Consider the following 23,755-nt stretch of genomic DNA (forward strand, 5'->3'; position numbering starts at 1 on the left):
ACGCATCCAATTTCTATACCCAGTTATCTTCTTTCTTCCACTTATTTGCACATGATTAAAGTTCTGTCACACTATTTTAAAGATTAAATAATATTTTGCTATATATCTATACCGTGATTTTTTTCTGGTGGCTCAGATGGTAAAGAATCTGCCTGCAATGCAGGAGAACCTGGGTTCAATCGCTGGGTCAGGAAAATCCCCTGCAGGAGGAAATGGCAAGCCACTCTAGCATTCTTGCCTGGAGAATCCCAGGGATAAAGGAACCTGGCGGGCTACAGTCTACAGTGTCGCAGAAGAGTCAGGCACGACTGAGCAACTAACACCACCCATGATCTAGTTAAATAAGCCTTTGTGATTTTATATTTAGACATTTCCCAATATTCTTTTTTATAAATAGCATGGGAAGATTTGTGTGTGTGTATACAAAATTATTTTTTCATATCTCTGTTCATTTGTGATGAATTTCTAGAAGTATATTTTGTAAGTCAAAGTGTATCTACATTCTTAAGGCTTTTAACACGTATTACCAGAAAAATGACACCAGTTTACTCTCAAAAGGCAAGGCACCAGTTCTGCTTCTACTATTGAACAGCCAGAAGCACTTGCAAACTCAGTGATCCATCTTGAAATCTCATGGGGTTGGGGAAAATGATAAAATATTTTATAAAAAAAATACTTTGAAAATTTTAAATCCAATTAAAACACACCTTGTTATTATTATCAATTTTTTAGACCACCCAAGATAGACAAAGCGTTACCTCTTTCAATGACATATGCCAATGACTTGTAGCCCATTAGAGAGTAAAATCCTTCCCAAATTCCCTCTAAATGCACCCACCACCAAATGCGTTTCATTTCATTCAAAACCATTTATCAAGTACCTTTTATGCATTGAGCTTTGTATTAAGTATGAGGAATATAGGGAAAAAAAAACCATAAACACAGTTCTTGACACCCATGAAATACTGGTCTGGGTGGGTTCAGGAAGAATGATAAATCAAGATCCATAATCAGTTCTTGATGGGGTCCAGTCCTGATGCTCTGTGGACTGTCCATCTCCCACTTTGGGGAGATCCAAGGAAGTCCCTGCCTCAAGACAGGAAAGCTGAAATTGAAGATGAGAAGGCAGCTGGGCTTTCAAGTGGGCGGCCATGCATCAATCTTTATTGCTTCTGAAACAGCATGGAAAAATCACATTTTCCCCGCAGCCTACATATAAAAGGAGCCACTTCAGTTGGGGGAAGATTCTCACAAGCCACGTGATGGAAAGGCTGAGACCCCCTACTTCCACGGGGCATACTTTGAGGAACACATGACCGTTAAAATTTCTCTAGAAATCATCCTGGTATTTTAGTCAATGAGACATACAAGCTGAGGAAGAACAAGATGGCTTGGGGTTTAAAGCAGAGTAGAAGGAAGATGAAGGGGCAAGTCAAGGCAGCTGACAGGGAGAGGAACTCTGGAGAGGAAGACAGAAATGCTTCCTAAGGGATTTGGCCAACTGTCTGGACCATGGAATATGGTTCCTGTCTACCCACAGAATCCTTGCTCCTGTTAGCCCGTGAAGTGACATGGAGCTAAATGTGATGTCCAGAAGGGTAAAGAGAGAGAAGGAAGATGGCATGGTGGAGGCTTTGACCCTTGGTTTACTCATCCTTCGTTTGGTCAGCATATAAGTGCTCCTGAAGACTGCTCCTAAGCAGGAAACTCATCTTCTGAACTCCGCCAGATATTAAAATGAACATTATCTGCTGCTATTCCCAGACTGACTCACTGGCCCCACTTGAGCTCCATGTGCCTGGCACCGGCACAGAGCTTGAAGGCAAAGGTGGGGATTATAATGGGTTTCTGAGCAATCAAGGACATTCAGAAAGGCATTCCAGACATCCAGGCTCACATCAGACCCTCTGCTGAGGCACTCCCCTGAAAAGCATCCCTCACCACTTATATTTTGACTTGTAAATAAGTTGGTAATTGACAAAACTGGAGGCATTAGCAAACCAACAAACTTCCCTTCCAAATTATATTGTTCTTGTCATAGTATTAAAATTAATCTCTGTCTCTGAAGCTGAGTTGAGAAGCCTAGGAAGGGACATCTGCCTGGCCAGGAATGAAAAAAAAAAAATCATTATGGGTAATATTCCAAGAAGAGTGTTTACACAGATAAGGAGAAATTAACTAAGCTTTTAGATACTGACTTCCTAATCTTTTTTTTTTTCCCCCTTGGTAGTCTCAGAGAGAGTTGTCTAGAAGACACACCAACTACATGTTGTACAAGAAGCTGATGTTATTATTATAAAGGAGTGAGTCAACAGTGATATACTAGGTTCTGCCAGGCCAATGTCATGGCAACCAAATATGCAGATATTTGCGTCAGTTCAGTTCAGTCACTCAGTCAGGTCCAACTCTTGGCGACCCCATGGACTGCAGCATGCCAGACTTACCTGTCCATCACCAACTCCCAGAGCTTGCTCAAACTCATGTCCATTGAGTTGGTGATGCCATCCAACCATCTCATCCTCTGTCTTCCCCTTCTCCTACTGCCTTCAATCTTTCCCAGCATCAGGGTGTTTTCCAGTGAGTCAATTCTTCACATCAGGTGGCCAAAGTATTGGAGTTTCAGCTTCAGCATCAGTCCTTCCAATGAATATTCAGGACTAATTTCCTTTAGGATAGACTGGTTTGATCTCCCTGCAGTCCAAGGGACTCTCAAGAGTCTTCTCCAACACCACAGTTCAAAAGCATCAATTCTTCAGCCCTCAGCTTTCTTCACAGTCCAACTCTCACATCCATACATGATGACTGGAAAAGCCATAGCTTTGACTAGACGAACCTTTGTTGGCAAAGTAATGTCTCTGCTTTTTAGTATGCTGTCTAGGTTGATCATAACTTTTCTTCCAAGAAGCAAGTGTCGTTTAATTTCATGGCTGCAGTCACCATCTGCAGTGATTTTAGAGCCCCCCAAAATAAAGTCTCTCACTGTTTCCTTTGTTTCCCCATCTATTTACTATGAAGTGATGGGACCAGATACCTTGATCTTAGTTTTCTGAATAATGAGTTTTAAGCCAACTTTTTCACTCTCCTCTTTCACTTTCATCAAGAAGCTTTTTAGTTCTTCTTCACTTTCTGTCATATTTGCATAAGCCCACTCTATTTCCATGTGCAAATACATTGCACAGAAACCTAGCAACCAATTGGGAGCTAGGTCTACTGTTTGTCAGTGCACACTAATGGGGTGGTGGACTTACTAAGAAATCTATGAAGGGATTCTTTTACAATTTACAATAGCGCTTTCCTTTTAAGATATTAAGCATATTTAATCTGTTTTTTTCTAAGTGCAATTGCCTGACTTTGCACTATAGAAGTGTATCACTATTCAAGCTCACTTATCCAGCAGCTACCTCTCCATTGACTTTGTCACTCATCTCTCCTACATTTCAAATTGATGAATCTGAACAACTTTTTTGGAGGAATCCATAAGGTGTCAGAACATATCCCTCAATGATAGGGAACGCCTGTTGATTAATGGGAAGAATGTGTTATAGAGCTCAAGGTCAAGTGCTCTTTCAGTGCATTTGTGAATCAAAAATAATAAATTATATATGGCTTTGTAAAAGTAGTCAGCCTTCCAACAAATGGTGTTGAACACCTGTGGACACATATGAATGTGACAGTGTAGTGGGTGGGGGTTGAAAATGCAGAGGAAGCAATGCAGAGGTTAGTCCGAGACTTTGATGATGATGTTCAAGATACAGCAGTGACCGTGGGCCGGAGGTCAGAAGCATCTTTCTTATTTACAGCTCTTCTCCTCAGTTAAATATGGTAATTACCATCTAAACTAAGTTGCACTTACTGTCTTTGGATTATACCTGGATTAGTAATGCTATGTAAGACTAGTCATTTAACACCCAACCTCTCTTTATCTCAAAAGCTTAATGACGAGAAGTTTGTTTCACACCCAAGTCCCAGTCCAATGGGCGTCAGCAGAAGAGGTAGGATTCCTCTATCTGTGGGCTGTACTAAGCCCTTAAGACTGAAGTCTCCAATTTCATTTTCCTATGGGCAATAATGGATCAGAGTGAGAGAATATGTGAATATCTTAAGAGACCAGGACTAGATGAGAAGTACATCTTCCCATTTCAGAGGCCCCAACTCCTTCACTTGACTCTAACTACAGAGGAGTCAATGAAGCAAACTTTAACTCTCTGCCCAAAGGAAAAGGAGAACCAAATTCTGGTGACCATTAGAAGCTTTTGCTACTCCTGTGGTCTCCCAGCATTCTAACTAACTGAGGTGCAGGAAAAAGCAGGAATTAGAGAGGAAAAATGCTTTTGCCACATTCTTAAAATTTCTTCTTAGGCACTGCAACTTCCTCAGATGTGTACACAGCTGTCAGTGCCCTAAAGAGTCTCCCATCAAGCACTAGGCCAAAACACTTCATCTCTCCAGGCCTTAGTTGCCCAGCATGTAAAAGAGAGACATTGAATGAGAATCCTTTCAAGTCTTTTGGCCTCTTTTGTATCCAAAATGCGGTGCTTGTAGAACTCTTGCTGTTCATTTCCTCCTGAGACAAATAAACAGGGTGCCAGAGAGGTAATGCTAGTTGATCAACAGTGTATTTTTTATTTTATTTTAACTTCTCAGTCCCCAAGCCCACCTTTCTAGAAATTAAAATACACATAGTAGACAAGGTTGTTACCAATGTGAGTGATTATATTTGTGGCAACGTTGTTTTGTGTTTGGATGAACAGTATATTCACAGACACATATGTAACACATACAGAGATCCCTCTGTGAAAAAATAATCTTGCTTGAACAGTCTTGCAAAACATATATTCTCCTCCTACAGCTCTTGCCCTTGATTAGTCAGTTCTGCAATGATAACAAATGGTGTTCCCTCAGTAGCTTACAACATGTTTCTTTTTTGCTCACTTTACATAAGGACTGTGGCTTAGCTGTAGGTTGGCCATGGCTCTGCTGGGATGGGCTGGACTGAGCTGGCTTATCTGGGCTCCACCTGTTTTCTCATTCTGAAACCCAGATGGAGGGAGGAGGCACCATGTGGGACAATCTGAGAACAAGAGCAGGAAGGCCTCAGTCAACAAATACAATAGCTTGCAGTTGTATTTAAGGCTTCTGTTCATATACAACAAAAACAATCACAACCCTTCCCTCTCCGTTGACCAGAGCTTTTCACGTGGTCAAGTCCAAAGTCATAGAGATGAGAAGTGCAACTCCACCCACACACACACACACACAGGGTGCAGGTCATGCCTTAAAGAATGACTCACAATGGAAGAGTTGTGAGTTTAGATTTTCTTCAAGGACCTTGCTAAGGACTATAACCCAGGAGACAGCCTATCAGGGAGAGAACTCTTCTGAAGACGTAAAGGAGGAGAAAGTTTATATATGATTTTTGGCTGGGAAAAATATACGCAATTCAGCATACAGCTTGCAAAATATTACTGCTGAAATGCACACACTGCTATGTATAAAACAGATAACTAACAAGGACCTACAGTATAGCACAGGGAACTCTACTCGACATCTTGTAATTACCTATAATGGAAAAGAATCTAGATAAGAATATATATGTTGCTAAGTCACTTAGTCATGTCTGACTCTTTGTGACCCCCATGGACTGCAGCATGCCAGGCTTCCCTGTCCTTCACTGTCTCTTGGAGCTTGCTCAAACTCATGTCCATTCAGTCAGTGATGCCATCCAACCATCTCATCTTCTGTCATCCCCTTCTCCTCCTGCCTTCAATCTTTCCCAGCATCAGGGTCTTTCCTAGTGAGTCAGCTCTTCGCATCAGGTGGCCAGAGTATTCGAATTTCAGCTTCAGCATCAGTCCTTCCAATGAATATTCAGGACTGATTTCCTTTTGGATTGATTGGTTTGATCTCCTTGCAGTCCAAGGGACTCTGAAGAGTCTTCTCCAACAGCACAGTTCGAAAGCATAAATTCTTTGGTGCTCAGCCTTCTTTATTGTCCAGCTCTCACATCCATACATGACTACTGGAAAAATAGGGGTCATGTGGTAGTAAATGCTCACCTATTCTGGGCTGGGAGTGGGAGGAAGAGGGCTGATTTGGGCTGTTATTACTAATCTGTGTGGGCCTTCCCAGGGTGGGTCAGTGGGTAATGAATCTGCCTGCCATGCAGGAGACACCAGTTCAACCCCTGAGTCAGGAAGATCCCCTGGACGAGGCATGATAACCCACTCCAGTATTCTTGTCTGGGAGATCCCAAGGACAGAGGAGCCTTTTGGGTTACAATCCATAAGGTCACAAAGAGTCAGACACGACTCTACAGACACGACTGGCTGAGCACACACGCACGCACTAGTCTATGTGCTTGCACATACGCTTTACACAGGACTGAGCATATTTTGACAGGAAAGTGAGCCAGATGTGAAAACAGCTAGTAGATTTACTGAGAAATGAGGGAATAGAGGAAATGGGAAAGTGTGAAACTTTTGGAAGTGTGCAGAGATTAATTATAACTGATATCAAGAATGCAGAGGGGTGTTTTCCTGCTCTCTAGGAATGAGAGCGATCAGACAAGAGGAACCTGGACCTTGAAACCAATCAGTCCTCCAAGAAGAACAGGAGAGTGGACAGACAGTGAAAAGGACAGCCAGAGGCGGATAGGTGACCAGCTGAGCTGCCAGGAGGTAGTATGTGGGAATTCTGCCAGAAAGATGGTCTGGCTACACACTGTGGATACTGGGGCTGGCAGAATGTAGGATGCAGGCCATCCCTAGGAGTTACTGGTCCGTTATCTGTGACTCTCTGTGCCCACTGATCTGGGCATTGGGCAGAGAATCAGTCTGAAGGGCCTGGTTATGGGAGAACTAGGGTCTTGACCATTGACCAGGCAGAATCCCAGCACCAGGAATGGAACAGGACACAATGCAAGCCTTCCCTGGGCTTCTCTCACAGATGGACATTCATCCCAGAACTTCCTGGTAGAGCTCAAGTGGCCCCTGCTGTGGAGAGCCGTGGGCAAGGTGCCTGGGCAGGTCAGGGCATGCTCCAGGCTGAGTGAATAGACACAGGCTGAAAAGGTTCTACCAAAGAACCCCAGGCAACCCTAAGAGGTACACATACAAGGGTCAAGGTGAACTAAGTTCTTAGGTTATGGTTACAGGGGGTTTTTTGTTTCTTTCTTTGATTTGATTTTGGTTTCTGTACCATAGTAAGAAAGCTAATCTGTTAAGCAGTTGGAGGGCTCGCTAACTGCTGATTGCAGACGTCAACAGGAAGTAGGAAAATAATAATCCCACAGCCTCAACCGTCAGGGGCAGCAATGAAGGGAGTCTGACCAGGGCTCTGAGGAGAGCAGGGTTCAGTCAGCACAGACAAGAAGGCAGATGAGAGGAAAGGGAAGAAGGAAGGGAGCTGGGATCCATGACGTCTCCCCCAGTCAAAAAGCTCTCTGCAAACCTGCATTAAGTTGCCTGAAAGTTTTGACTACTCCTAAGCCCTCCTCTTACTTGTGGGGATTCCGAGCCTGGGGAGGTGGAGTTAGGGGTGTGCTGCTTCAATGCTTAACAACTGCTCTCCCAAGAGAAGAAAACAAGAAGGAACAAAATTCTGATTTTGCCAATTCCCATCATATAAGTGTGGGTATGATGGGTGCTCTGACTGATTTCAAGCTACCAACCTGAAGTCCACTGGCTTACCGCATTCCTGAAAATGTAACAGTTGCTCCCTGGTGTGAACCTCCACACCTGAGAGAGAGTCCCTTAGACCTCACAGCCCTTCTCATAAGAAACATTCAGCTCAATGCAGTCCTTTTAGGAAAGTGCCCTTTCCGGGCCCAAAGGATGGAGGAAGATGCAATCCTATCTCCTAACCAGTATCTGCCTTCCCTAGTCCTTTGTGCTAGAACTGAGGCTTCGTAAGAATCATCTAAGTGTTTATTTAAATGCCAGTTCTGGTACCAACTGGCAATCAGATAAATAATCCCTGGAGATCTCATGCACAGAGTAATGATTATAGACAACCATGTATTATAAAGTTCAGAGTTCCTAAGAGACTAGATTTTAATTGTTCCCATCACAGGAAAGAAATGATTGGTATGTGACTTGATAGAGGTTTTAGCTAATGCTGCACGATTATGCCATGCCCTACTAAGTCTCTTCAGTCGTTTCCAACTCTGTGACCCCATGGGCTGCAACCTGCCAGGCTCCTCTGACCTTGGGATTCTCCAGGCAAGAGTACTGGAGTGGGTTGCTGTGCCCTCCTCTAGGGAGTCTTCCCAACCCAGGAATCGAACCCGCGTCTCTTACTTCTTCTGCCTTGGCAGGCAGGGTCTTTACCACTAGTGCCACCTAGGAAGCCTGCTACACTATTATATTCCAATACAATTTTTTAATTTACCAAAGTACCCCTTCCTAGGTCTCACCCTTCAAAAATGTCGACCCATTATACCTGGGATGGGCAGTGGTGCCCAGGAGAGACTCTGGAAGCAGTACCCAAGAACATCCACTGCTCTTGAAGGACCATCCCTAGATTCCAGCAGCACCCTGAATCAGAGCAGGGTTTAGGAAGGGGGAGTTGCTGAGAGAACCCTTTACTAGAAAGAGAAATGCCTTAGATGGCTCAGAACCCGTGGTCCCAAAGTCCTCTGACCTATCCACCAAGCCGTGGCCGGTTGGGTTCTGTGCACTGGAGCCTCTTGATGGTAGGGTCCACTGCTCCTTCGTAGCCATCAGAAGTGAAAAGCTTAACAACCCCAGATCGTGGAGCCCAACTGCAGAGTTCCTTTCCCTCCACACACTGCTTGCTGGCTGCGTGACCTCGGACAACTCGTGGAGCCTCTCTGGGCCCCAGGTCTTCATCTGTGAAGTGGATGTATTCATAGTACTTACACCTCAGTGCCTGGCATGTAGTGCATCCTACATGAGGGTTTGTCAATTTTATCACCACGCAGTTCTGAGCACACTGGGGGCTTTTAAGATAAGGTTGGTGGTTTAAACCACTTACCCCCATGAGCTTCTGTTTCCTCACCTTTAACTTGAGAGCAGTGATGTAGTGGTGGGAACAATAATAGCTTTCCTGCCCATGGCACAGGCTTATTCTAAGGATAAGCTAAGACTGTGAGGTGAAAGTGCTTTAAGATCTATAGATCACCATGTAAATGTTTTGTCATTTTATCTTTGAGGTTGTTAATTTGAGGCAGGACTCCCAATCTACAGACTGGGTTCCCACTTCTGCTGTGCTGCCTGCACTATGTGGTGGTGGGCAGAGCCTCTCTGAGCATTGGTTTCCTCTCCCATCAGGGGAGCCTCCCAGCAGAGGCATAATATATGTTAGGTGGCATCAGTGGTTCCCAGCCCTGACTTTATATTAGAATCCTCTGGAGGGCTTTGTTAAAATGTCCACATGCTTGTGCATCCAGTTCTGAATCGATCAGAATTTCTTAGGATAAGACGTAGAAGTCGGTCCTTTTAATAAGCTCCCTTTGTTGTTCAGTTGCTAAGTCATATCCGACTCTGTGACTTCATTGACTGCAACACACCAGGTTTCCCTGTCCTTCACCACCTGCTGGAGTTTGCTCAAACTCACATCCATTGAGTCAATGATGCCATCCAACCATCTCATCCTCTGTTGTCCCCTTCTTCTTCAGCCCTCGGTCTCTCCCAGCATCAGCGTCTTTTCCAATGAGTCAGCTCTTCGCATCAGGTAGTCAAAGTATCAGAGCTTCAGCTTCAGCATCAGTCCTTCCAATGAATGTTCAAGGTTGATTTCCTTTAGGATTGACTGATTTGACCTCCTTGCAGTCCAAGGGACTCTCAAGAGTCGTCTCCAACACCACAGTTCAAAAGCATCAATTCTTTGGGGCTCAGTCTTCTTTACGGTCCAACTCTCACATCCATAAATGGCTTCATGGTTCTAATGTGAATCTAATGGCTCCCTACATGGTTGTAATGTGAGTCCTGGATTGAAAACCACTGAAATCTGTGGAACAGCTCTGTAAACTGCAAAACATAATGTACAATTTGTGGATTTTTTTTATTGCTGTTAGTTGATGATCTTGTAAGGAACTAGTTCCTCTGAACGTCAGGCCAAAGGGCATTTTCCACCATCTGTCTGAAGTCTACACTGAGAACTGGGAGAATTGAAACTCACGCAGTTCGTGTTCTTGCCTTCAAGCCAAGGAGGCTAAACGAAAACAAGCCTCTCTCAGATGAAAGATCCTGCTGGGATGTTGGGGCCAGTGAGTGGTGTTGGTTTAATTGGATTTGGAAGCCGTGCCTCCAGCCATGGGGAAGCATTCAGTATTCTGTTTTATTAAAGTGACTCCTGTGCAAATGCACATGCATCACTATGTGGCCACTTACCCAGTCAGGTTAAGGGCCAGCAGGTCTTTCTGTGTGAGTCCCCAGATGCGATTCCAACCCTTAACTTGGCTCCAGTTTGCACCTCTTTCAGCACATGGCCATGGCCATGCCCCACACACCCCCTCTGCTTAGATGCCTCTTTACACAGAGTCTTCAAGACATTCTGAGATTCCCAAGAGAGGAGGGAGGGAGTGGCTGGAATCAGAAGTAGACATTTTTGACTAGTCTCTCTACTGTTTCTAGTAATGTCTGCACCACCATGATATTCTGACTAAACTGCTGAGTTCAACTGGGATGATCATTTTATATAGAAGTGATTCCCTTATGGAAGGTGCCAGATGTTCCCCACCAAAGGTATCTCAGGACAAGGGATGAGATGGCCACCTGTTTGAGAAGCAATAAAATGAAAACTTGATCATTGCAGAGATTAAAAAATAATAACAATAATGGGTGACATATGAGCAAGAGTCCAGCTTGGAAAGTTCACAGACCAATGTGTAACTCTGATTTCTGGGCTATGGACTGATAAGCACTTCGTTGCTGCGGGCACATGTTTGCATGCAACCCAGGGAGAGCTGGAACCTTCGTATCCTCACACCCTTGGGCCAGGGTTCTCCTAGCACTGCATCCCCAACACTCAATGTCTGCATTCAAGAGCAGCTGCCATGTGGTTCTGGAAACCTCTTCAGGTTCCCCTGTCAAAGAGAGGATGCTAAACTCTCTCCAAGTCCAGAGTTTGTTAATACTACCACAGGACCAGTTCGTCTGTGTGCAGAATTTCCTCCTCTATCATAGATTCTTGTTCTGCTTTTCCAACTTTAAGACTTCAGTGATTCTATTCTACAGACATTGACTGTTGATGTGGACACATTTTACTTTCTTCAGTTCCAAATTACTGCTGACATTGACTGCATCCATGAAATTAAAAGATGCTTGCTCCTTGGAAGGGAAGCCATGAGAAACTTAGATGACATATTAAAAAGCAAAGATATCACTTTGCTGATGAAAGTCCATATAGCCAAAGCTATGGTTTTTCCAGTAGTCATGTATGGATGTGAGAGTAGGACCATGAAGAAGGCTTAGCACCAATAAATTGATGCTTTCAAGTTGTAGGGCTGAAGAAGACTCTTGAGAGTCCCTTGGACAGCAAGGAGATCAAACCTGTCAATCCTAAAGAAAATCAACCCTGTATATTCATTAGAAGGACTGTTTTTGAAGCTGAAGCTCCAATATTTTGGCTGCCTGATGCAAAGAGATGACTCATTGGAAAAGACCCTGATGCTGGGAAAGATTGAAGGCAGGAGGAGAAGGGGGCAACAGAGGATGAGATGGTTAGATAGCATCACTGACTCAATGGGTGTGAATTTGAACAAACTCCAGGAGATAGTGAAGGACAGGGAAGCCTGGTGTGCTGCCGTCAACCCATGGGGTTGCAAAGAGTCAGGCACAACTTAGCAACAACAGCAGCAACAACAGAGCTTGTATAATGGCCCTAATCTTGAGCCTGGTGTGCAATAGCTAATCCCTCCTGCTGCTTGCTCCCCCCACCCTGAGCAGATTATCTCCTCTGTTTTCCAAACTAAATGTTGGCATTCCGTATTAGAAACAAAAGCCAGATTCCTAGAAATCAAAAAGTACTGTGGGGTTCTCACCATGTTCTGTGAGCCTCAGGCCATCAAACAGGTAGAGCTGCAGGCAGGTAAGGAGACCCAGAGTGTAGATGACCTGACCCAGCAGACCCCAAAGGAAGCAGCAAACACAGTTCCTAACATTTCAGACCATGAATGGATGTATTTAAAAATTTGTTGCAAGAAATGAGATGGTTTGCGTTTTTAGGACAAGACAGGCATTTGAAACTTAATTTGCATTTATAATCAAGATGTATGGCAGGCAGTATCCTAACCATTAATGGTAGAGAAGAGAAAGTTGGGAAGGAGCACAAAGCAGGTATAAGGTATGTGGGTCTCGTCTGCCATCAGAGTCTTGATAAGTCTTAGCAAAATTCAAAGTTTATCAAAAACTGGAAACCTCAAATGTCCATCAAGAGTAGAATGAGGAAATAAATTATGGTCTTTCTTTCAGTGTAATATGAAGATGAATGACATGAACTAAAAATGAATTTTGTAAAACTCCATATAACAACAAGGATGAATCATACAATAATGTGAAATGAAAGAAGCCAGACACACACAGTCAAAATATGCATATTGTATGATTCTGTTTCTCTAAAGTCCAAAAGTAAGCAGAACTCATCTTCAGTGTTAGAAGTCAGAAAACTGGTTCCTCTTAGAAAGGGTTGGGTAGAGACGGGGAGGAGGCAGGGAAATTTCTAGGATGCTATTAGTGTTCTGTTTCTTGACCTGGTTGTGACATAGACATGTCCATCTTGTGATAATACATTGAGCAGAATACTTATTATGGTAATGATAACCCTGCATGCAAGACAGCAAAAGAGACACAGATGTATAGAACAGTCTTTTGGACTCTGTGGGAGAGGGCGAGGGTGGGATGATTTGGGAGAATGGCATTGAAACATGTAAATTATCATATGTGAAACGAATCGCCAGTCCAGGTTTGATGCATGATACAGGGTGCTCAGGGCTGGTGCACTGGGATGACCCAGAGGGATGGGATGGGGAGGGAGGTGGGAGGGGGGTTCAGGATGGGAAACACATGTACACCTGTGGTGGATTCATGTCAGTGTATGGCAAAACCACTACAATATTGTAAAGTAATTAGCCTCCAATTAAAATAAATATACTTATATTTTTTTAAAAAAAGAATACAACCTAGATGCCCATCAGCAAACGAATGGATAAGGAAGCTGTGGTACATATACACCATGGAATATTACTCAGCTGTTAAAAAGAATTCATTTGAATCAGTCCTAATGAGATGGATGAAACTGGAGCCCATTATACAGAGTGAAGTAAGCCAGAAAGATAAAGAACATTACAGCATACTAACACATATATATGGAATTTAGAAAGATGGTAATGATAACCCTATATGCAAAACAGAAAAAGAGACACAGATATACAGAACAGACTTTTGGACTCTGTGTGAGAAGGCGAGGGTGGGATGTTTCGAGAGAACAGCATGTATATTATCTATAGTGAAACAGATCACCAGCCCAGATGGGATGTATGAGACAAGTGCTCGGGCCTGGTGCACTGGGAAGACCCAGAGGAATCAGGTGGAGAGGGAGGTGGGAGGGGGGATCGGGATGGGGAATACATGTAACTCCATGGCTGATTCATGTCCGTGCATGACAAAACCCACTGAAATGTTGTGAAGTAATTAGCCTCCAACTAATAAAAAAAAAAAAGTGCTGAAAGAAAACAAATAAATAAATAAAAATTTAAAAAAGAGTACTTATGATTTGTGCATTTCACATTTGTGACAGTCCTTCAAGAAATTCAGATCTTGGATGGGGCCCTGCTTGTCCATGGTAATTAGGCTCGCAAGAGCTAGGTAGGTCCTCCAAACCCCTGCCCTCCATGCTAGGCCCATTTCTAGAGTCAGGGGAGCTCAGCCAAAAATCTGAGTAGAACATCAGAGCAACAGTGACAAATGAGGCAAGACAAGGTGAGAACTGTGTTTGCTTCAGGACCACCTGACACCAGGTCTTGGGAGCAAGTCCCACAAAAGTATAGCACTGAGATTTCTGGCATTTGGGTTGGTTCAGAGGCTGGATAAGCTAGAATATGCAGATAGAGTCTACCTAGAGTAGACAGTGAAATCTCAGGTCTGTTATTTTTTACTCTCAGGAGACCCTCCTCCCCCAGCCTTCTCTTCTATGACAAGCTCTCCCTGCTGTGAACAGTGGAATCTGCCCAGGCTATGAGACTGTGGCTCTGATTTTGCATCAGGGAGAGTGGGTCTTGTTTCTTAGAAGAACAAGTGGCCAGGGCAAAAATTGCCAGACTGGGGACTTCCCAGTTGGTCCAGTGGTTAAGAATCTAGCTTCTAGTGCAGAGGACAAAGGTTCCATCCCTGGTTAGGGAACTAAGATCCCTTGTGCTGCAGGGCAACTCAGACCGTGCACCCAAATAAATTAAATATTAAGGAAGAAAAAACTGCCAGACTGCTTTCTCAAGTTCTGCCCTATGTAGATGAGACTTGGCTTAATGGGAAAGGTGAAGAAGGGAAGCTTTCCAGGCTCAGCACTGATGCACAGAATGAGGAAGAACAGGGAGGGTGGGGTTCTACCACAGTGGGACATAGCACTCTGACAAGGGAGATTAGAGCAAGATAGCGGGTGGAACATAAAGATAGTAGACTCTTTGAGGATTTGGAAGCAAGGAAGCCAAGGCAGTTTGTCATGGGCAAGGCATGAGGATGCTGACTTGCTACAGACCTGCTTTTCAGTTTTCATTCTTGAATTTTTAAACCACAGTCACACTCAGAGAGCTATTGAGGAATGAAACCAAGATCATTGTCCTCTGGTGGCGGTATGAGGTTCACTTTTTCCTAGTTGGACTGCCAACATTTGGAGCCATTTACCACTATAACCATCACTGCAAGCAGTCTGTGGACACTCTTTGGATGTGCCAGCCCAAGTTGGGATGAATAATTTTGATCAAGATCCTGCTTGCAATGGGGAAGTGAACTCAAACAAAAAAGTTTTATTTAAGTTACTTACACTTTTTCATTGAAGTATAGTTGGTTTACAAATGTGTTAGTTTCTGGTTAAACTAACCAGCAAAGTGATTCAGATTTTAGATCTGAATCCAAACATTCAAATATTTTGGGGGGGGTGGTTCTCTTCCTTTATAGGTTATTATAAGATATTGAATATAGTTCCCTGTACTGTCTAGTAGGACCTTGTTGTTTATTTTATATATAGGAGTGTATATCTGTTTATCCCAAACTTCTAATTTATCCCTTGCCCACTCACTTTCCCCTTGGGTAATTGCAAGTTTGTTTTCTATGTCTGTGAGCCTATTTCTGTTCTATAAATATGTTCATTTGTATCATTTTTTAGATTCCACATGTAAATGTGGATTTATACATTTGTAAATTTGTAAATTCCAAAATTAAATATGATTATGCTATTTGTCTTTCTTTCTCTGACTTATTTCACTTAGCATGATAATCTCTAGGTCCATCCATGTTATTGCAAATGGCATTATTTCAGTCATTTTTATGGCTGAGTAATATTCCATTGTGTATATATACCAGATCTTCTTTATCTATTCATCTGTCCATGAACACTTAGATTGCTTGCATGTCTTGTCAATTGAATATAGTGTTACAGTGACATTCAGGTATATGTATCTTAGATAAATGCCAAGGAGTGAGATTGCTGAATCATATGGTAACTCTGTTACCATATGTAGGAGAGAAAACTTATCCCCAGCCTAGTGTTCACTAGCCATTAAAAAATGGTCCATGCACAATGGGAGATGTGCCTAGTGCAGGAAGAGACCACAGTGGGTGATCAGGTTAACTTTCAGCATAGCACCCTTAGAAGTGGGCAGTTGGGATTATCTTTCTCTCTGAAGGTTTACTTACCCCAGCACTGCATTTGCCCTGCTGGAGAGTAAGATGCAGGGTAAAATGGGAATCATTATTGAAACACAGTAATGGGACCACAATGAGAGTGTCCAGTTCCCAGACACGGGGGTTTCAAGGAAGCAGAAAGTACACATGGCTACTCACCAGATTCCAGGATATTTTAGGAATAAAATGCTTCCTGAAAGCACTTTTATTGGAAAATGTTATTTAGGAGAGTTTCAAGTTTATTTTAGAACTTTTTCAGTCAGTGGGTAGCACACCCATCCCCAGGCCAAGCTGAGATCACCAGATGTGCAGGACAAAGAACCTTTTCAGCTTTCAGTGGACCCAGTGAAGCTGGATTAGGGAGAACAACAGTGTTTAAGATCCTTGGGGGCAGGCATGGCCACTCTCCTGTCTCTCTGCTTCATCATTTCTCAACTTCTACCCTTTCTGCTGCTTTCTTTCTCCTGTTCCATTTTGCAGTTCCAATCCCCAACGTAAAACCCCGAACCTGTGTTGTCACTGAGAATTCTATTTCCCAGTATGTCTCAAGGGGCATGATAGCAGGTGGAAAGAACTTCAAGAAGTTGTTAGTTAGGTGGTTCTGGCTGGCAGGTGGAGATCCACCCTCTGACCAGGAGGAGTTGGTGAAGCCTAGTCTTTTCAAGGCTCATCAGACAGCATTCAGTATTTTCCAACATCCCTGGATGGGCAGCCTTGCTCCTGCATGTCCTTCCCCCAATTTAAAAAAAAAAAAAATGTAAAATTTAAAGGGAAAATGTAAGTCATGGGCTTCCAAGAATTTATACTTACTTCATCAAATCTATTGTTTTCCTAGAGTTGTTTGGAGTCCAAAAAGGCTAATGAGTCTTTTCCAAATGTCTTTCAAAATCCTTTCTTCTTAGAAGGACATTTAGAGGCTTTGAAAATTGTTCAAGGGGTAAAAATAATAATATTAATAATAAATTTCTCAAAACTCTCAACCCCTGCAGGTTCAAAATTTGCTTAATTCTTCAAATGCAAGGGACTTTGAATTATTACTGGGATTTGTCATTTCTTGTTTGTGGGGCTTTTCCAAAGGGGTAAGAGTCATCACGTGGAAGTCCACTAGAGTTCACTGCATGGCTCACAGCCTTGCCCATGACCCAGGACACTTCCAGAGTGTTCCAAAGCGGAACCTTCAGGAGAGCCTTCCCCCTCTTTCCTGGTGGCATCCACGGGGCCAGGTGGGAGTTAAACTGAAAGCATCAACTTTTGAGCCTGCCTTATTTTTGGCTAATAGATCAAAGCCCTCCCAGAACAATTCTATTGTAGGGCATACAATCTGTATCATATAAAACAGGTGATCTATTATTGGGTGGCTTCGCTGATGGCTCAGACAGTAAAGAATCCACCTGCAATGCAGGAGACCAGGTTCCAGCCCTGGGTCAGGAAGATCCCCTGGAGAAGGGAATGGCTACCCACTCCAGTATTCTTGCCTGGGAAATCTCATGAACAGAGGAGCCTGGCAAGCTGCAGTCCATGGGGTTTCAAAGAGTCAGATATGACTGAGCAACTAACACAGTGGGGTGCAAAGAGAACAATTTTTCCGTAGGGTGTGTGCAAAGGAGCCGTTTGCGCTCGGCTGACCTTGAACGTTGTCTTCGGATGACCTCTGGTGGTGGAATTTTTCCCAGCCTGTGCACAGCGATGCTTCTGAGCCAAGCTATCCTTGTTACATTTTCCTACATTCCTTTCCTCCTGTTTTGTTATTCACATTCAGCAAGGAGCAAGAATCAGTTGCAAACACTCAGAATAAAGGGGTGCATGTGCCTCACCAGACTTTTGCCGTTTCAAAAAGTTGCCTATGCCTTCTCTTTCAGTGAGCCTGTGATATATTTCCTGTGGAAAGAGGAAGGAGCCAACATGAAGGAAAATGTGGCATCTAGAGTGGTTTTCATTTTGCTACTTTTTCTCAACGCCAGCCTTCTGAATGGTAAGTAAGAGACTGTCCTGTTCTCTTTCACTTCCTGGGGTATTTGTACAAGAGGAGGGGAGAATCCATCACAGTCCTTTTGCAGCACAGTTACAGGAAATGAAAATGCCCAGGGCATTTGCTTCTCTTCAATTATTTACAATATTATGGGGATTAAAATGAAGGCAAAAATTAATGCAAAAGACTGGAAACAGTTAATGCCACATCCAGTCACCATGCTCTGACTTCCATCCTCATTCTGGGAGTGCAGAGAAACAACTCTGCCAGGGACATATCAGAATTTCAGTCCAGGTTCTGTCCCTTACTGGCTGTGCAACCTTGAGCCAGTTAACTAAGTTCTCTGAATTTAGACACTTTCAAAGTGAGGATAATGATGTTTCCTCCACCTCGGATGAAAAGTCGCGTGAGAAAAATCTTTGAAAACCTGTTAAGAGAGTTAAGGGAATTGCTGTTACCTGGTGGAAAACAGGAACACCCAACTCTGTTACACGGGAAATGAAATTCACAACTAGACTAGCACTTGTGAGCCTGTGTGTGTACATTTCAGTGTATCTACCCCAGTCTATTTGTAAGTGTGTATACTCGTGTATATCTCTGTATCTATTAGCTTCTCTGTCCATACCTGATTGAAAATGCTTCTCTGTGTGTACCTATATGCATACCCATCTGTGGGTGCATATTTCTGCATATGTACCTATGTGTGGACCAGTATCTACTTCTCTAAGTATGCAGCTGTGTATATTGTTCCCCTGTGATCTGTGGGTGTGTTTCTGATATGAGCTCTTCTGTTTGAGCGTGTGTGTTGGGGGTGGGGGGTACCTCTGTGGTTGCCCCTGTGGTGTTTGTGTGCATTTTACAGGGAAAGTGAGACCATCCATTCATTATAACCATCTCTTCTAAAGTGGGTGAAAGAAACATTTGACTAATCACAGTTTCACAGCTTTACCTTCCTCTCTTGAGTTTTCTCAAGGTACTGTTAATAACCAGTGAAATGTGAGAGAGAAGCTCTCAGGAAGAGAAAAAGGAACCTGGAGATTGGTACAATCCATATGGAAACTTTAAGAATTCAGATAAGCCCCAAATAATCAACAGTTGCCTTAATTGGCTTCTAAATATGCTCATTATTGAGCTGTAAACTTTGTGTGTTTTTAAAATATAAGCTTTTCCTTCCACCTCACACACTCCTCCCTAGCCACAAGAAAAAACAAACAAAAAATCACTTCACCCTGTGAAATTGTCCTGAAGAAATATTCCCTAGAGGTCGAGTGACATTCCAAAATGGGCAGAGCTAAGCCCAGACTGGCTGGCGTGGACGGTTTTCAGGGGATCTAGGAGCTGGCTGGGCTCCAGCTGACTCAGCCCGGGGACCTTGGCCCAGCCTTGCCTCCCATCATCCCGTTCCATCAGTTCTTTCTGGCCGGCTTTGCCTAGTGCCCTCCTTCCCACCCGTGTCCTCCTCTGAACTCGTTCTCTCTGATGCTGCTTTGCTAGCAGTTCTAGCTCAGGAGCCAGCCTGAGGGATGAAGGACAAGGGTGGCAGAAAACACACAAGCCCGAGGTTCAAGGATCGCCTCCTGGAAGCGCCCCTCTCTGCTCCCGATTTCCTGAATGAAACGCCACCTGGGGTTACGTGGCTGGGAATAGAGGGACTCTTTCCCTCCCTGGACCTGTCAGATAAGGAACAGAAGAGGGTGACAGCTCACCAAAAGCTTCGGGGGCTAGGCAGCTCGAAAACTCTGTCTGCATTGGGTTTTCCACATCACCTCTTTTAGCCCCACTAGCTTCCAGCTGGAATGACCTAATGATGGTAGCTCCTAACTGGGAGAACAGCTACCCACTCAGCCGCCTCTAGGAGTTCCCATGCCTCCTACCCCCAAAAAGAGCCAAGAATTACAAAAGAACCTTTTGCCATCTCACCACATAAAGACCCAGGGAAAGAGGGGAAAATACATAGAAAAAGGGGACTGAAAACCCAGTTCAGAAGTGGAGACAGGGAGGATGGGAGCTACACTGTGAGACTGAATCATGGGTCAAAGCTGAACGGAATCAAGGAAGAGTGAAGCAGGAAAGGAAGGGATGGAGAAGATGGGGGGAGAAGCAGCCAGAGGGGGAGCCTGGGTGACACAGAGAAAGAGAAAAAGAGCAGAGAATTGGGTTTACTGTGTGGAAGTGGCAGAAGGATGGGGGTCAGTGAGCAGAGGGGGGAGGTCCAGAGAGCATCGGATCAGCAAATGATCACAGGATGCTTGTGTCTGAAGGCGAATTCTTTTTAAATGATCACTCTGGTACTGTGGGCACATATCTACTCCATAGACACCATGGGATTCTGGAAGGGCCAGATCCGGCTCAGTCCATGTGTACCCCTTGCACCCTTGCTGCTCACCATTGGTGAACTGCTACAGTTAGTCACTGATCCTAGGTTGCTGGTATCTCCATCTCACAGTACATGCACACACACTCACACACACACACACCCCACCACAAAGCTCTGTCTCTGAATCCTGCCACCTTCAGGGAAGCCCGCAGAAGAAAGTTGCAGGATGCTGGCTTCTGAGTCCCACCTCCCACCCCTAGACCTATTCTCCCTGGGACCTCATCACTGGCCTGGCCCCATCTACCTGCTTCTATCACCAACAGAATGGTCACAGAGTTGAATGGACCTTGATATTGACCCTGGTGCCTTCTGACGTTTTCTAGGACAGTCACCTCCTGGAAAACCCAAGATCATTAAATGTCGTTCTCCTGGAAAGGAAACGTTCACCTGCTGGTGGGAGCCAGGGGCAGATGGAGGACTTCCTACCAATTACACGCTGACTTACCACAAGGAAGGGTAAACGTTCTCTTCTCTCCTAGCAAGCCCCACATGGGTGTCCTCATCCTCCAGGCCATAGGACCACTGACCCTGGGTTAATTGCCATACTTCCCTGAATGGACACTGATAACCTCCCACAACTGGGGGCAGGGACTCTAACGTCCACATCCACATCCTCCTTCTAATGTCCCAGCCGAGCTCCCTCGTGTCCAAAAACTCCACCACCAGTGAGGTGACACCAGTCCATCCGTGGTACCGTTGCCTGTCGTAAGCTTGAGTTGTACCCCAAAGTCACGTGTGTTTCCTTAGATGCTTAGCTATCAACCTTGTGCCATTTGTCGTTTTTTTTTATAAACATTGCTTTTGCAACCTAAGAGTATTATTATGTAATCCTTGACGACTGTGGTACATTAGCTGTTTGAACTTGTTTCACCTGCAAGAAAATAACAAACCCTACAAGGAAAGGAAGATGAGGTTTTTCATTAGGAAATCCATGGACCCATGATCTCCCAGAGGGGGTATTGGGAGCGAAAAAATTGCAAACTCAACAGGGTCGTCTCTGGGCATAGAGTTCATCACAGTTAGAGTGAGCTCCTCCTGGAAATCCAGGGTGGCTGTATATCCTTCCCAGTAAAGAAAACATTTACTGGAGGAGCAGCTGGCCTGCCTCCCAGTGACTGCGCTTAGTGGTACACAAAGTTGACATCCCCTGTGAGACCCAAAGGGGTGTCAGACACACAGCCCTCAGGAGCTCACAGTGGCATCATGGTGAAACAAGCCTGCTCACCTGTGTGACAAGCCTTGCGTTGAGCCCCCCGGTCTAAATGTGAGCAGCCTGAGGAGCCTCTGGGACCTGAAGCACTTCCTTTCAGAGTCACTCTCCTCTGTGGCTGCCTGAGTGTAATTGGAAATATACTGCAGTTTGTATCCCCTTTCAGCTTTTTTAGTGACATGTAATTCAGCACTTTTGTGCAATAGCTGCTGCCTTGGGCATGCCCGCCTCTGCCCCACCCTGGTTTGTATGATGCAAGAGAAAGTCCTGAGACGACCCAATGGTAGGTTCCGGAGGGTGGCGGTGCCTTGGCCATGGAAAGCTCAAGTGTTCATTGGCAGGGGGCGTATAGCATGAAGTCCACACCCACCTGTAGACAGGAAGGGTTGGTGAGAAACGGGGTCACTGGGGCTCTGCCCTGACTCCTCCACCCCTTCTCCAGCACTTCTTCCCTGAGTCACCCCTCGCGGACATGGACAGGCTCGAGAAGCTTGAGAAGCCCTTCTCCAGCTCTGTTTTTTGTTTGTCCCTCCAAATTCAGTGATATTGACGTTCTTTATACCACTTTAAAAAACTAGGCTCTTTATACCACCTTCTTGGTGGTGGTGGTTTAGTTGCTAAGTCATGTCCAACTCTTGCGACTCCATAGACTATAACCCACCAGGCTCCTCTGTCCATGGGATTCTCCAGGCAACAATACTGGATTGGGTTGCCATTTCCTTCTCCAGGGGATCTTCCCAACCCAGGGATCGAACCCATGTCTCCTACATTGCAGGCAGATTCTTTACCACTGAGCCAGCGAGGAAGCTCCATACCACTTTCTTACTGACTCCTAATATACTTGTTGCAGAGAGACACTCATCCATGAATGTCCAGACTACAAAACTGGGGGCCCCAACACCTGCTACTTTAGCAAGAAGCACACCTCCATATGGAAGATATACGTCATCACAGTAAACGCCATCAACCAGATGGGAGTCAGTTCCTCGGATCCACTTTATGTGGATGTGACTTACATAGGTAAGGGGAAGCTTGACAGGTGAGGAATGTGTTGTTCTGATGTGAATCTACTGAGAGTTAAACTCAGTTTGAGTCTCCTTGTCTTAGGGATGGATCCCCAAAAGGAAAGATGAAAAAATTCACAATATCGTCACCAACTGAGTGTTTTAAACCCCTTTGTATTCCTGACAGTAAGATAGTAAAGATCCTTGTGCCTTCCCTTGACCCTTCTTCCCACTCCCTTGCACCCAGCAGTGATGTTCTATTTGGCTTCCCTTGTCAGTCCTTCTCTCCAGCCCTCCCCCTGCAACCAATGTCCCCTTCCCCCTTGGCAAGCTGGGGTTTCCTTTCTGAGATTTCTGTCCCTGAAACACACTACTTCATGGAGTAGCAACTCCTAGAAGACATTCATCTGCTTCTCCACCCACAGGAATTTCTCCAGCTGCTTTGCCCCAAATTCAGTTCTCAATATGCACATGTTCCTCAGCAACTGGAGCTATTCTTCTCAAAATAAACTACTTGGGGAGTAAACAGTGCTACTTGAACAGAAGGCTGAAGTGCAAGTTCACAACCATGAGGTTTGGAGAACTCATGAGTAAAGTAAAACAAAAGTCTGTCTAAGAGCTGTTTCTTGCTTTGCATGATCAACACTGAGCTTCAGGGCGATGAGGCATAACTGCAGAGGCCTCTGTGGTTTGGTTGTTGTTGAGTCTCTCAGTTGTGTCTGACTCTTTGTGACCCCATGGACTGTATCACACCAGGTTTCCCTGTCCTTCACTATCTCCTGGAGTTTTCTCAGACTCATGTCCATTGAGTCGGTGATGCCATCTAACCATCTCATCATCTGTTGCCCACTTCTGCTCCTGCCCTCACTCTTTCCCAACATCGGGATCTTTTCCGATGAGTTGGCTCTTCACATCAGGTGGCCAAATCATTGGAGCTTCAGCTTCAGCATCAGTCCTTCCAATGAATATTCAGGGTTGACTTCCTTTAGGACTGACTGATTTGATCTTCTGGCAGTCCAAGGGACTCTCAACAGTCTTATCTAGTACCAAAGTTCAAAAGCATCAATTCTTCGGCTTTTGGTTGAGTAGCGATGACAAAGGGAATCTTAAGACAAGAGATGGCTTGGCCAGGACTGGATTCATCCTTCCTATTAGGTTACCTAAGGAGTAGCTAATTAGGTTCAAGGGCACCGAAGTCTTCCTGACTTACCTAGCACCAACTGACAAAGAAAATCAGGCTAAGGCTCTCAAGTAATGGGCTATATATCATCACATTGGCATGTTATCAGTGGTTGATCCTTAAAAACTAGAAAAGCTTCCAACATCAGCTAATATACA

General features: G+C 44.5%; 1 protein-coding gene across 2 annotated transcripts in view; it reads left to right on the forward strand.

Moving 5' to 3' along the window:
- The window catches only part of PRLR (prolactin receptor), a 198,955-nt gene that overhangs the window by 149,127 nt on the left and 26,073 nt on the right, over positions 1-23,755 (forward strand). For both annotated transcript variants that reach the window (XM_061129240.1, XM_061129239.1), the window contains exons 2-4: positions 17,717-17,829; positions 20,527-20,659; positions 22,264-22,433. In XM_061129240.1, coding sequence (XP_060985223.1) covers positions 17,717-17,829; positions 20,527-20,659; positions 22,264-22,433 — 416 coding nt within the window. The remainder of the gene's footprint in view (positions 1-17,716; positions 17,830-20,526; positions 20,660-22,263; positions 22,434-23,755) is intronic.

The sequence above is a fragment of the Dama dama genome, chromosome 25, assembly GCF_033118175.1.
Source record: "Dama dama isolate Ldn47 chromosome 25, ASM3311817v1, whole genome shotgun sequence".
NCBI classification, from domain to species: Eukaryota; Metazoa; Chordata; class Mammalia; order Artiodactyla; family Cervidae; genus Dama; species Dama dama.